The 14,515-nt window shown below is 38.8% G+C and overlaps 1 protein-coding gene across 1 annotated transcript; it reads left to right on the top strand.

Moving 5' to 3' along the window:
* Positions 1-7,113: 7,113 nt before the first annotated feature.
* On the top strand, positions 7,114-13,228 carry LOC146650917 (V-set and immunoglobulin domain-containing protein 2-like). Its single transcript, XM_085384557.1, has 7 exons — positions 7,114-7,477; positions 7,755-7,921; positions 8,506-8,719; positions 8,827-8,991; positions 9,107-9,223; positions 10,119-10,242; positions 10,369-13,228. Exons 1-7 carry the CDS (start codon positions 7,432-7,434, stop codon positions 11,027-11,029), a joined length of 1,494 nt encoding a protein of 497 aa, XP_085240683.1. The 5' UTR covers positions 7,114-7,431; the 3' UTR covers positions 11,030-13,228.
* The last annotated feature ends 1,287 nt before the right edge of the window (positions 13,229-14,515 follow it).

Raw genomic sequence — 14,515 nt, 5'->3', positions numbered from 1 at the left:
TTTTCACGGATACCCGCATGCGCTCAGGGACCTGGTCTGGGGATAGTGGAGCGTGTTGTGAGCTGTGGCTTATTTACATACTTAAACAGGCATCTTGTTTTCTTTACACAATAATTTTTGAATTGAACAGGCCATGGGCGGATCACCCAGCGGACCTGCGCAGTATAATCGCGGAAAACATCAACACTAGCCCTGAAAATTGCCCAGAGCCATTTATGCTGGTTTGACTCGCCACTTAAAAGTCAAATAAAACAAAATATACCCAGAGGAATTTAAAAAAAAATGCGTAATGTGTGACAACCACAGTCATCTTAATCGATGACTCAGGCACAGACTATTTCACAGAAATATCAGGAGAAATATTGTATTGCTATTTACTGGGGATTTATGAACTTGTATTGATGCTTTGTCTCCATGTGGTGCAGCAAAACATTGATTAGACCGTCTTACTTCAAAAACATATACAAAGCATGAAGCAACAGAAGAACAATGCAAAGACTTTTTCTTTTTCATATATTTGCTTACTATCTCTGATATCATTGCTGTTTCTGTTTATTTATGGAAAAAGTAAACATGTAAATCAAGAACACATTTCCTTATATCCCCACCCCTTCCTGCATGTTGTCCATTGATCTATACCAGGATATATATCAAAATATACACTTCATCCCACTTTGAATAACCGTACTTTATAGGGAAAAGAGTGTGCCTTTTTTAATTCTTAAATTAGACCTATATATGTGTGTGTCTGTGTGTGTGTATATATATATATATATATATATTGATTGGTTTTTTTTAAGTGTCATGCTTCTGAAATTCAATATTTCCGTTTTTAATGTTATCATTTTATCCCTTCATCCAGAGTCATGGTGGGCTTGTGTATACCCCAGGTGTTGGTGTTCTTGGACTGGCTGACAGTCCATCACAGGGCTAATATAAAGAAACAGACAACATACTCTCATATCTACAATTGTGGTCAGACATTTACATACATCGAACACGGGGATGAATGAGCTTTTACTGGCTTCTTTGAACTTTTCATTTTCCAGGGTAAAGCACACATCTTTATTGGCTTTGAAAAAATAAAAAATGGCTACACCAGTTTGAATTTGTTTTTGGATTTTCTTGAATCCACACAGTGTCAAAAGTCTTCATCCTCAAATACATACACCCCCACTAATGTTTGGTGAAATGTCCCTTAGCATCTTGCACCTTGACCAGATGCTTTTGATAGCCATAAGCAAGCTTGTGGTTGGATATTTGATCGCTCGTCAGAATTTATAGAGTTCATTTAAAATTATTGGTTTCCTGGCACAGACCTGGCTTTTAAGCATAGTCCACATATATTTAATAATTTTAAGGTCTTCTTAAGTAGTACAGATACTAGTGTTAAAAAAATACCCCAGTAAAAGTAATGAAGCAACTTCTTTACTCAAGTGCAGGCTCTGAAGTGTACTCAAAGTAAGAAAGTAAAAGTTAATTTCCACCAGCTGTTTTTGTGCAAAGCTCACTGAACCTGTAATAATTAAATGATAGTATATAGGAAACAAACTTTATTTCAGTCTAAATTCAATTATAACAAAGGCACTACACATGAATCAGTTAAGTAAAACATGAGAAGAGAAAAAAATAAAAAAAAATAGCTCTATTTTCTGTTGCCTACATTGTGGAGGGTGATTTTGCCTCTGACCAGGAAAATGGGGAGGGGGACGATGTTAAAGTGGCATTCATCAGGTGGGAAACTCTAAAATCAGTTTTAGTGGCTTTAGTGACTCACAGCTCAGAATAATTTCTATTGAGAGCTGCAGCAGATTTTCTTTGTGTACAGGCTGAGATCAGCTGACCTGTGCTGCTCTGAGGTTTACTGTGCTCACCTGAATTATGCAAATTCTCTAATCAAGATGAAGGAACTGACCTCCTAGCCCATTGTTTCTTCAGTGGTGCTAAGTTTCAGTCATTATGCAAATGCACTGTTTATAAGGTTGGGGAAACCTGCAGTCAGCTGAGACTGAAGAAGTCACTTGGATGAGTGAGAAAATGTTTCTCCCACTGAAAACGCTACGTCCAGATGAACAGAATCAACGTTTGGAGATTTACTTACCTGGATGATTGAGCATGCATCAAGACGCCCTCACCTGAATTCAACAAAATGTAAGCAGATGTTTCATAAGTCCTCCATAAGACACTATAAGGTTGGTATGAAGGTGGGATTCAGTAAATGAATCTAAGCAACATCTCTGCTACACTTGATGTGATCTAACTCTGACCATGAAACCACAGCCACTGTCCTCTGGTAACACACTTTTACTGTGAATAACCACAGTACTGCAAACTAACCTGTTTATCCTGGACTAACCTGCAGAGTCTTCTCACGCAGTCTTTAAATAGCACAGTTAGTATGCAACAGGTTGTTGTGCAGCACGTTTCAGTACATGAAAAAAACACGCCACACGTAGAGACCCAATATCTAATTTTAAAACATGAGGACTTACATGTAAGCTTTACATTTACCACTGAGCAGTCCTTGCCTTCAATATGACCTCCCTTCTTCCTCTTTCTTTCTCCATCATGGAGTGAAGTTAGGTCTCATTTTTTTTCTCTTCCTGTGAATTACAGCAGCTGGACCTTTAAGCTAGCAACACACTGTGTGACAAACTGTGTTTAATTATGTTTGTTGAGCTGATAGAAACGCTGCATTTAAAATGACCTGCCACTTAAAAAGCATCACTCCATTTATGTTCTTCTAGCTACTCTTTTGTGGGGCTAGCTCGATGTTGAAGGCCTACAACTGCATCTTATGGACGGTGTTGTGCTAACTTTGCCTGTTTTGAAAATGTAAGGAATAGAGAGTACAGATATTTATTTAAAAATGCAGACAGTAAAAGTAAAAAGTTACCCGGAAACAAAATTACTCAAGTAAACTACAGATACCTGAAAATTCTACAGGGCAGTTTGAAGGCCGTTCCAAGATCCAGATCCCTTCCAGATCCAGTGCGTTTGAGGTCACTGACCTGTTGGGTTTTTTTTACCCAACCATGTCCCAAGTTTAAATTGTCTAGCTGCTGACTTCATATACTTAATTATTCCATCCACTTTGTGCACCGTACCAGTATGACTGAGAGCAAAACAGCCCCACATCATGATGCTACAGTTTGAAACAAAGTTGGAAAGCCTTATTCATTTTCCTTCAAACATACCTCTTGTTATTGTAGCCAAGTAGCTCAATCTTTGCCTCATCTGACCATAAAACATTTCTCAAGAAGGCCTTTCCATGTGGGCAGCTGCAAACTTCAGCTGAGCTTGAAGGTGCTGATTTTGGAGCAGGGGCTTCTTTCTTGGTCTCAGTTCGCAATTTTGTACAACTTGCTTCACAATGGACAGTGAATCTGGTGTTCTGGAATTTTCCAGTTTATGGCAGGTTTGAGCCTCGGTGCTTCTTGGGTGGTTTCTCAACATCATAACCAATTCCCTCTGCTCTGGGAGTGACAGTTTGGCTCTTCCTCCAGACCTCGGCAAAGCAGTGACAAATCTAAAAAACTTGTACTTTCAGTTTTTTAAAATGGGTTAAAGTGGGTTAGTGTTAGAATCAGAATCAGAATCAGAAAGGGGTTTATTGCCAAATGTTGAGCAGGTTTACAATATTAGGAAATTGCTGCGGTGCTTCAGTGCAAACATAGTGTCATAAATAGCACTTAAATAGACATGAAAAAATAAAAGTAGGGATAAGAATTAAAAGTGCTACGTAGAAAGATATGTGCATGAGCTATACATGAGATATATACATGAGAATAAGAATTAAGAGTGCTACGTTGAAAGATATATACATGAGTGCAGGTGGTGATCAGTGCCAATCATGGAATGATGCAGTGAACACAGCGTAGGGTCATGTGTTAGTAGCGGGAACAGTCATATGGTTATTGTTCATGTGTCCAACAGCAGAGGGGAAGAAACTGTTCTTATGGCGAGAGGTTCTGGTGCGAATGGACCGGAGCCTCCTGCCTGAGGGGAGCAGGTCAAACAGACTGTGTCCAGGGTGAGAAGGGTCAGCTGAGATCCGAGCTGCACGCCGCAATGTCCTGGAGGTGTACAGGTCCTGCAAAGATGGGAGTCTGCAGCCAATCACCTTCTCAGCAGAGCGCACAACACGCTGCAGTCTCTGTTTGTCCCTGATAGTGGCTCCAGCGTACCACACGGTGATGGAGGAGGTGAGGATGGACTCGATGATTGCAGTGTAGAACTGCATCATCGTCCGTGTTGGCAGGTTGAATTTCTTCAGCTGCCTCAGGAAGTACATCCTCTGCTGGGCTTTCTTAATGACGGAGCATATGCTTGTCATATGCTCATGCTACATGCTGATTGTCCTTTTTTCTGTGAACTCACTGTAAAAAAAAACAAATTATTGTTACTGTTTATCTGGTACTTAATTACTTTGGTGTAGTATTCATTTTAATGGCAGGAGACTTAATCAATGTGAGGACCTGTAAAATAAAAATCTATGCACTCCTTCACATTTTCCAAACCTGTCCAGTGGACTGGAGTGCAGCCTTTGCTGGGCCGATTCTGGCCCACGAGCCGCATGTTTGACACCGCTAGCATATAGTATATAGGCAGCTCTGAAAAAACATTTTGCTTCAGCTGATTAATGTCATGGTAGATACACTTAAAAAAACAAACAAAAAAAACATCTTCTGTGTTGCTGACAACGGTAACAGAGTGGATGCTAGAGTGGATAATAATCATAGTGGTCAATTGACATGCTCTGCACATTTTTGTGTGCATTTTTAATTTACTGATATTACAACATGTATGTTGTAATATCAGTACATTCAGTACAACAATGTTCAGTACATTCAAATAGTATTCATAGTTTGGTATCTAAATCCTAAAATTTTTGGACAGCGTAAAAGTGTAAATGAAAATAAAACATTCCGGCATGATGGCTGGGCTGTTACAATTCCCATTTCAGCTGGTTCAATTCAGTTCAGTTTTATTAATATAGTCAAAAGGTGTCCAAATAAAGCTACTTTCACTTATTCCCTTGTCACAGCATGAGTTTACCACTGGACACCCTTCCTGGCGTAATCCCAAGGAGGATTTGTGTCTCTGACTAGAACTGAACCAGATACCTTTGTGCTTGCAAAGTCATTGTGTAATTCACTACACTATAGAGCCACATTCAATAATACAGGTGTCCAAATAATTCTGTTTAAAATGTCGCAAAAGCCAGATGTTGCAAGCGGAAAACATGTCTCATACCTTTCAATTGTACATTAAATGCCTAAAATGGTAACATGTAGATGAAATTAAAAAAAAAAAACCAGAATGCAGAGAATGCAAACCCATATTTGATCTATTTTAATACAACATAGAAAACATTAAATATATCAGCTCATTTTAAATAAAATGGCAGCAACAGATCTCAAAAAGCCAGGATGGGAACAACAGAAAGTTGGAAAAGTAAGTAGTAGTAAAAATAATCAGATGATAGAACAAGAACATTTTTCCGTGGGCAGCATGACAACTTCAAATTCAGCCGTGCCCCTTTTCATATAAGACTTGTTTGCAAGCAGCTTGTTAAAATAAATTTGCAGAATAAAGTCAGGGACATTTTAACACTTATGTAAATATGAAAGTGATGGTACATTCAAAACACTAATTATGAACATGAGAATGTTGTGTAGCAGCGGCCGGCATTACATGGAGAATTTGGACAAAATTAATTTAGCATTATTAATTTTATAGAACAATTCAGAATAAATTATTAAATCATGGAAATTAGTTTATTATTTGTCCCGTCCTACCCGAGCCTGCTTGTGCCACAGGATTCTTCCTGTTAAAACTTTTTTCTTTCCCACTGCTGCCGAGTGTTTTTTTCATAGGGTCTTATATGATTGTTGGGATTTTCTCTGTATTATTGTTGGGTCTTCCCCTTACAATATTAAGCACCTTGAGGTGACTGTTGATGTGATTTTGTGCTATGGCCATAAAATTGAATTGAACTGAACTGAACTGAATTGAATGTATCATGAGAAAATAAACGTGGCAACCTGCAGGGCTCATGGTCCGACCACTGTACCTAAGCAAACTGAAACCAAACAACCTCTGGCTAAGCAGATACCACAACACAGAAGAGCTAACTCATTAGGCCAGGCAGGGAGGAACACTGGTTTCAGCAGGGAGTCAAGGAGGCCATTTATGTAAAAACTGAAAGACCTTCTCTGAATTGAGGAGGGGCCTAAGAGTTCATCTTTCACCATCTTACAATGCTGTGATTGCAGGAATCCCCTGACTCTCTGTGAATGGTACTCAATACCATTGATCAGTGGTCATTGATCGGTGGCCATTGATCAGTGGTCACTAATCAATGGCCGTTGATCAATGACCACTAATCAGTGGTCATGAAAATTTGCAGAATTATAAGCATAAAACTGACCTCACAGCCTGTTGTTCCTTCAGTGGTCCTACTGTGAGTTGTTATGAAACGTACTGTTTATAAGGTTGGGGAAACCTGAAGTCAGCTGAGAGTGAAAAAGTCACTTGGATGTTTGATGAAATACTTCTCCCACTGAAAACGCTACATCCAGGTGAACAGAATCAACTTTTTGTAGGAACTATTAGATTCTCTCACACATGAAATGACTAAAGCTAAACCTCAGTGGTTAAAGCTTTCAACCTCACACGTATGAAAGGCTGAATACTTTAAGACTTCATCAGTCTGTAGGACTGCATCATCAAGGGCTGCGTCTGAATGCCACAAAGCCTCTGACCGAGCACACTGTATTATAGCGAAGGTCACTTCTTCCTCCCTGCACAAGTGCCTCATACAGTAATTTCTTTTTCAAGCAGCTTCCTTCAGCTTCAGCCAACACAAAAAGAGGTTAATTATTTGTTCAATTACATTCATTTGCTTTTTATGTTGGGTGTGCTAGAGTAGCTGCTAGATAATGCTTGTTATAAAATTTTCAATACAACACTGCATCCTGCAGGTCAAACTGAGCACAACAGCAGCTGCGGACAGACAATCTCGCTTTCCAGGAAGGTCAAAATTTCAAAATCCATCCAGTTTTGTAAGTTAATAATACTGAAACACTTGAGAGAGACACATGAAGTTTTTTGTTGTTTTCTGTTGTTTTGTTTACATCTGTCTGTATGTTAAATTGAATATAAGCTCTTTTTCATGTGTATTCCCTGCTTATCACTTTCAGCTCTAGTTTCTAGGTTTAATCAAAAGCGAAACAGATCAGTGATTGGAGCAGAGGTGACATGTGACTTGTAGCTGCTAATTTATTACCTGGAAGAGTCAACTTCTTTACACCTGGGAGTTCACCGTGAAGGTTAGGCGGGTTCTTGCTCTTGGACTGAAAGCATAAACTTTCTTCTTTTTTTTAAAAGTTTTTCTGGATTTTTAAAAATTCTCTTTTATAATCGACGATGGACAGGCAGCTTGTATGGGGAAAGCTGTTTCTGATACTCACAGGTACGCTTTATGCTTTATGTTTTTTCACTTCTGTCAAAACCATTGCCACACCTTTATGGTATTATCGCCTGTGTTAATCATTAACCCAACTTCTTGCTACTCACCTGGAACAGGATATCGTTTTACTCAAAGGAGACATTCAGATTTTTCTTTTCGACAGCTGCCTTGAAATAAATGTAAAAGTTTGAGTTGGTCATATTCATGAAACTAGTTTTTAAAGTGATCATTAAAGAAGCACAAGAAACTAAAAGACACTGGTCATTCCTTTTTATTCCAGTGCTGTCCTGCTGCAAGAGTCTTCAGGTGTCCATTCCAAAAAATGAATATGAGGCTGAAAAAGGAGGCAGCATTGACTTGACCTGCTCCTGGGTCCCTGCAAATCCCTCATTGACCGACTATGTACTCACATGGGAAGTCTTCCCAGAAATTACTGGAGACCCAATGGTAAGAAGGGAAATTACTGCACTAAATACTAAATATATGTTTATGTAGACCCTTACTGATTTTACTCAAGCTTCCGGGCTGTTTTGGGATTATAGTATTAATATAATATAATATAGCATATAGTATAGTCTTAAATATGCTATAGTCCTAAAACAGTTACAGTTTTAATAAAATAGAATTTCTATGAAAAGAAAAGTGTGTTCTACACTTTACTTGAATGTAACATGGTTCCTTCCTACTAATATTGTAATGATTTTGTCCCAGTGGATAACGAACAGGTGAATGACTCATGTATGGTTTCATGTGTATAAACTACTCCTTCACCTATCAGATAACCCAGAAACAGGATTAAGTCTACATACAGCTTTTATTTGCCCAAGCTGGTAGTTTCTAGTTCCAGGTTGTTCCTAAAACAGTGCGTTTGACCTGTATAGAATAAAATCATACATATGCCTCATTTGCATGCCGTAAAGGGCTTTACGGGCTGTTCTGCATGCAACCCACTGTGTTTTGTAATATTTACAAATATTACTTCCATAATTAAACTAAGCAGATATCTTATGCTTGTTTTTATTTTTCTCAAGAAACGTGTGGCTACTGCATGGTATGGCAAACCGGTTGAAATTTCCCCAGCTTATGAAGGCAGAGCATCCTTGGACGTTGACCCTAACACTCGAGTGAGCACACTGCATTTAACACAGCTCACCATGCAGGAAAACCGCCATTTCCAGTGCAGTGTCCTTATATATGGTGACGATGATGGAACAACTGGTACCACCACCTCCCTTGTGGTCCTGGGTGAGAATTAGCAAACTGATAGATTAGCCTCTTACACTCCAAAATACAATCTCAGAAATGACGTAAAATCAAAACTGTTGTTTATACTAACTGTTTTTATCTTGTAGTCCCTCCCTCTCCACCAATCTGCAAGCTTCAGGGAAGTGCAGAATATTTTCAAAATGTTACACTCACCTGTTTGTCTGAGGAGGCATCCCCAGCACCCACCTACGACTGGAAGAGCTTTAGCGTCGACAACAGTCCCAGACAATTTCCACCTAAAGCAACTCAAAGTATGCTCTTCTACTAGCAATATGTCACTTTCAAGTGCTCTGTGTAAATACAGCAGATTGGAAAAAAAGGCATTACTCGGCACTGTTTCAGCTAATCTTTGTCATTATTTTTCAGAGGATGGAGTCCTATCTCTCTTCAATATAACAAGGGAGACATCTGGGTACTATATTTGCACATCACAAAATCGAATTGGTTCTGCCAGCTGCAACTTTACTTTGGCTGTGATGCCTGGTGAGCATTCCAACTTCTTTTAATTCAGTTTTGCAGTTTACACTTATCTTCATTTACACCAGCTGCAACAGTTGACTGTTTTGGAACAATGTTTCTTACAAACTCATTGTAGATACCAAGATGACATCTTAGTTGCAAATGTAGTATTTACCTTCTAAATATGGGAGTGTGGGGGCTGGGGATTGTTATGTAGAGCTGAGTTGACATTTTTGGTTATTACCTCAAAATTCAGACACATATAATTCGAACAGAAATAAATAAGTCAGAATTTCACGATACCTAGTTAGCTGAAATTGCGAGATACTAACCCCGAAATGCTGATATATGACAAAATAAACAAAACCAAAATGGAAGCGCTTTAAGCCTGCATTCTTTTTAATGGCCACCAGGGGGCAATAGCTGTGGTTAATAAAAATCTTCAGGTCCTATTGAGGTCTATGAGAAAGCAGCTTTTCGCTTGACCTTTGTAAACACTTTCCTGATGTGTTCATGGTCTCGGTCACTCATTTTGGATCATATTAAAGAAAACATTGAGCCATTTTGTAAACTTTGTCCAGTCTTAGTTTCAAAGAGTCTTAGTTTTTTGGGGGTACGTTCATTGGCTAACAGGTTGTGGTTGACAAGCCATCACAGTGAGTGCAGAGTTCTCATTTCATTATAAAAAGAGGCAGCTTGTCTGAGGACTGCTGCCATATTGACATATTGGTCAGCATTTTATTATTTTACCATGACCATGTGATTTAAATTGCCTGACATAATAATTTAAATAATTGCAATTGAAATTCACCTTCTCCAAAACATAACTTGACAACCAGCAACAGCTCAAAGTTAAGCTTTAAACCCTGGATGAAAGGTTTAACCCTGACTTAACTATATTAACTTACTTTTTCTCCAGCCAGCATGAAAATTGGGTCCACAGCAGCTATAATAGGAGGAGTCCTCGCAGGGCTCCTGGTGGTGGGGATTCTCATCTTCTGTCTTTGTCGGAGAAGGAGCAAGAAGAATAAATATCCTGAGGGGTATGTACTGTGTGTTCTGGATTTTTCTGTCATTGTAAATTGTTTTAAACAATTTTTGATTAAAACAATTATTGAAAGTATCTCAGTCAATCAACCATCCAGCTCCTTCATGTGTTTGTCTCCTAGTTCCCCTGAAGAAATGAGGTATTACGACCAAGATGCTGCCGAAGGTGAAGAACCATACTCAGACAACAAGTCAAACAGCGAGAAGAAACAGGCCAGCCAGAATGAGGATAATGATGTGGCACCTCAAAATATTTCCAGAGTCGAAGAAGTTGTGCAGAAGTTTGCAGATGATCAGTACAGTTACAATAGCAGCAAAGAAAGGTATGAAGGCAAGGGCAGTGATATAGACTCTCACCGGTACCAGGACGACCAGCATGACCATTATGGTGGTAACCGGGATCGTCTTGATGATCAACGCGAACGTTACGGTGGTAGTAGAGATCGCCTCGAGGATCAACGTAATCGTTACGGTGGTAGTCGAGATCGCCTCGATGAACAGCGCGATCGTTACGGTGGTAGCCGGGATCGCCTTGATGATCACCGCGAACGTTACGGTGGTAGCCGGGATCGCCTTGATGATCAACGTGAACGCTATGGTGGAAGTCGTGATCGGCTTGATGATCAACGTGAACGCTATGGTGGAAGTCGCGATCGCCTTGATGATCGCCGTGACAATTATCGTGGTAGCCGAGATCGCCTTGACGATTACAGTCGACATGACCGCGGTGATCGCTATGGTGGTAGCCGAGATCGACTTGATTACAGTGACAGAAACCAGTAAAAATCTTTTACTGCTTAAGTGAAACCTGCAAAATGAATTAATGTCTTTTGCCTTGTCCCCCTCCCCTCAGCCCCAGCTGGTTTCTTCCTATTAGAAGGGAGTTTTTCCTTCCCACTGTCGCTAAAGTCCTTTTTCATAGGGGGTAATCTGATTGTTGGATTTTCTCTGTATTATTGTAAGGTCTTTACCCTACAATGTTAAGCGCCTTGAGAAGACTGTTGTTGTGATTTGGCGAAATTTCAATAAAATAAAACTGAATTGAATGCATCATGAGAAAATAGAAATAGCAACCTGGAAAGCTCACAAAACATGTACAAACTCCGAAACACGTACAAACTCCGAAGCACGTACAAATTCTAAAGCACGTACAAATTCCGAAGAATGTGGAAACTCCAAAGCATGCACAAACTCCAAAACAAATGCAAACTCCAAAACACAACGGAAGTGCTCCAGGACGCTAGGGGCAGTGTTAAGCTTCTCTATGAGCAAAGCACACTGACTGTTAGCTAACGTCAGATTTGACTCCACCATAAACCAAGCATTCATAATTAAAAAGAAATCAAACAAACAACAGTTTGCACATTACCTTTCCTATAAAGCGTGGTTGTTCTATTCTTGCAGGTGTGTTTATCCTATCCAACTCCATGTGTTTGCAACAAACTTGCCGTTTATTTTGCAAATCAAGCTCAACACTGCCCCTAGCGTCCTGGAGCACTTCCGTTGTGTTTAGGAGTTTGCATTTCTTTGGGAGTTTGCATTTCTTTGGGAGTTTTTACGTGCTTTTTGGAGTTTGTACGTGCTTTTTGGAGTTTGTACGTGCTTTGGAGTTTGTACGTGTTTTGGAGTTTATACGTGCTTTGGAGTTTATACGTGCTTTGGAGTTTGTACGCGTTTTGGAGTTTGTACGTGCTTTGGAGTTTGCACGTGTTTTGGAGTTTGTACGTGTTTTGGAGTTTGTACGTGCTTTGGAGTTTTTTACGTGTTTTGAAGTTTGTACGTGCTTTGGAGTTTGAGCGTGCTACCACCATAGGTATTTGAGCCAACTCAACATACATTACACTGATGGAACTCATTAAGTTGAATTTTGATTGCTACAAAACTGCCCAAAAGTCTTGAATGACCCCTTGTTCTCCACCTGAAGGGAGAGAGTATGTAATCGAGTTCGCTTGTCTGTTTGTCTCCTTGTTAGCAGTCTATTGCCAAAGTTGTAAAGATATAATCTTTTTTTTATGGATCATCTTCAAACTTCGCAACAATATACTAGGCCAACAAAAAGCACCTAACTCACAGATTAATCCAAAGGGAAAATTATAAATGGATTGTTTAACACCTTTCTACTCATCGGAGCAAGTGCTTTTTTACTACAAGTTTCATTAACACACATTCATGAATGTTAGAAACAGCGATTTCTAACATTTACCCATATTTACTCAAATTCCAATGGATACATCAGAGGCAACTGAAAGAGTCGGGAAGAGTCAGGTATTGATCCATTGTCCCTCTAATCAGTAGATGACTAATTCCATCATCTGAGCCACAGCCGCCCCAGTGTGTTGGCTGCAGGCAACTTAGCAAAGAGCCAATTTGAAATTGCATCTTTGGGCACTTTGTTACTACCAGGCTGTAAAAAAAAAAAAAGAAAGAAAAGAAAAAGAAAACATAATTTGATTCCATTAGTTTTCTGTATTAACTGTAACTTTAGACCTTACTGCTAACTCCGTGACCGAACAAATTTCAGTAAGTTTGTTTTACACAACTTTGCTGTAATACACCATCACATGATCAGATTTTCTTGAAGGACATTGGTTTGCTGTGAACATGGCCTATATAACAAATGTATTAGTGTTAATTTTCACAAAAAGTTTGATTAATCCTTGAATCCCATGTTCAAATTTATCATAAATGTTAGTTTGTTGTTATTGATACATTTACTGCCATTATTGGTCAGTTCGTGCATTTTTTTACTTTCTTTTCACAATGCAAAATGTGTTCTTTTTGTATTTTTGAGTTCAGCTCCTTTTTATGCTTGAGATGAAAGTGTATGCTGTTAGCTATTTTTCTAACAAAAATTACTAATTTGTTATTTCTTCTTGTTCATTATTTTAAACTAAAAAGGCTGTTTTATGGTGTTATACGAAACCAAAAAATTGTGATTCGACTGTTTTGTTCAACTCTTGTATTGTGTCAGAAAATAAAATCATTAGCAAACTATATACTGTGGGATGGCTTTTTTTGTTCACAAATTGAGCTTGTGCATCTTAATATTACATGTGTTTATGCAACACTAAATAAAATCAAGTATACACAGAAAACATTGATATTGTGTACCGTACTTCCTTATCGCATATGTCCGGCCCTGCCGAGTAGTTGGTTAAAAAAAAGGTTTTGTGTGTACACATAATAGCTCATAGCTATAAAAGCTATTTTAAACCAAAGCAAAAATACTGACCAGGTCTTTCAGCTACAGCATCCTGTGATGCTGGAGATCAATGTGACTCTCTAGACCCTATTGTATTCACACATTCAAAGTTGAGTCATTTTATTGCTTCATCTGCCTTTGTTGGGCTTAAGAAACCAAGTGATTTGTATGGTGGGTCTAACGGTGTTGCCAGTGACATAATTCTCATTCTTTGGACTTTTTGTGATTATTTCTGTCCTGGATGCATTTGCATTTTGCCGTCATCTGCCATGATCAGTATTTTGATCAATAAATAAACAAATAAATTAATAAACAATATCCATATCTCCCCTCCAGAAATGTTGCAGACCACACCAGATCACACCAAACCACACCGTTTTCCTTCAGCGGCACACAAACTGAAATCAGGTGACTGTTGTGGAAGTTTGCAGGAAGAAGAAACATAAAGGTTTGATGTTTTTTTCTTTCTATCCACATAGTGTTCAGATAACTAAAGAACTTTTGAAATGGAAAAAAGACATAATGGTAACTGTAATGTAATTACTTAATTTAGTACAATAACAGTTACATTATTGCATTACTGAAAAATATAACGCGATTACAGTAATGTGATTAACATCCAATACTATGCACTAAAAGTAGTTCTTCAACTTGCTTTGGTAAATTCTGATCAACATGATTAAGCCTTTGCTTTAGGTTTGATAACTTAAGCATTGAAAAACTGTCAATCTGATGTCAAATCTGACGTTAAATAGGTGATACAAACTTGCTTTTGCAAGTACCATTGTAATGTGTATATAATCGAACTGAGATTCTCTAAGGTGAAAAGGGTTGAATATGTTTGCAAGCAGCATATTCCATTAATCTTAATTGTAGGGCACTGCATGTATTATGATTGGGGCTGAGCCACCATAAAAGTTTGAGCCTAGAATCGCCCCTGCAGACACTTCTAATCAACCTAATGCAGGAGCCAAAATTATCCTGCAACCGAGACACTTATGACATACGCTGTTTTTGTGCCGAAATTTTAGGCTGAAGTTGTCTGAGAGCGGTGCAGTGTTTGTGCT

The sequence above is a fragment of the Rhamphochromis longiceps genome, linkage group LG16 (genome assembly GCF_057381845.1).
Source record: "Rhamphochromis longiceps isolate RC_006_pf linkage group LG16, R_longiceps_female_GT1.1, whole genome shotgun sequence".
In the NCBI taxonomy this organism is placed as follows: Eukaryota; Metazoa; Chordata; class Actinopteri; order Cichliformes; family Cichlidae; genus Rhamphochromis; species Rhamphochromis longiceps.
This window is presented reverse-complemented; position numbering and strand designations above follow the sequence as displayed.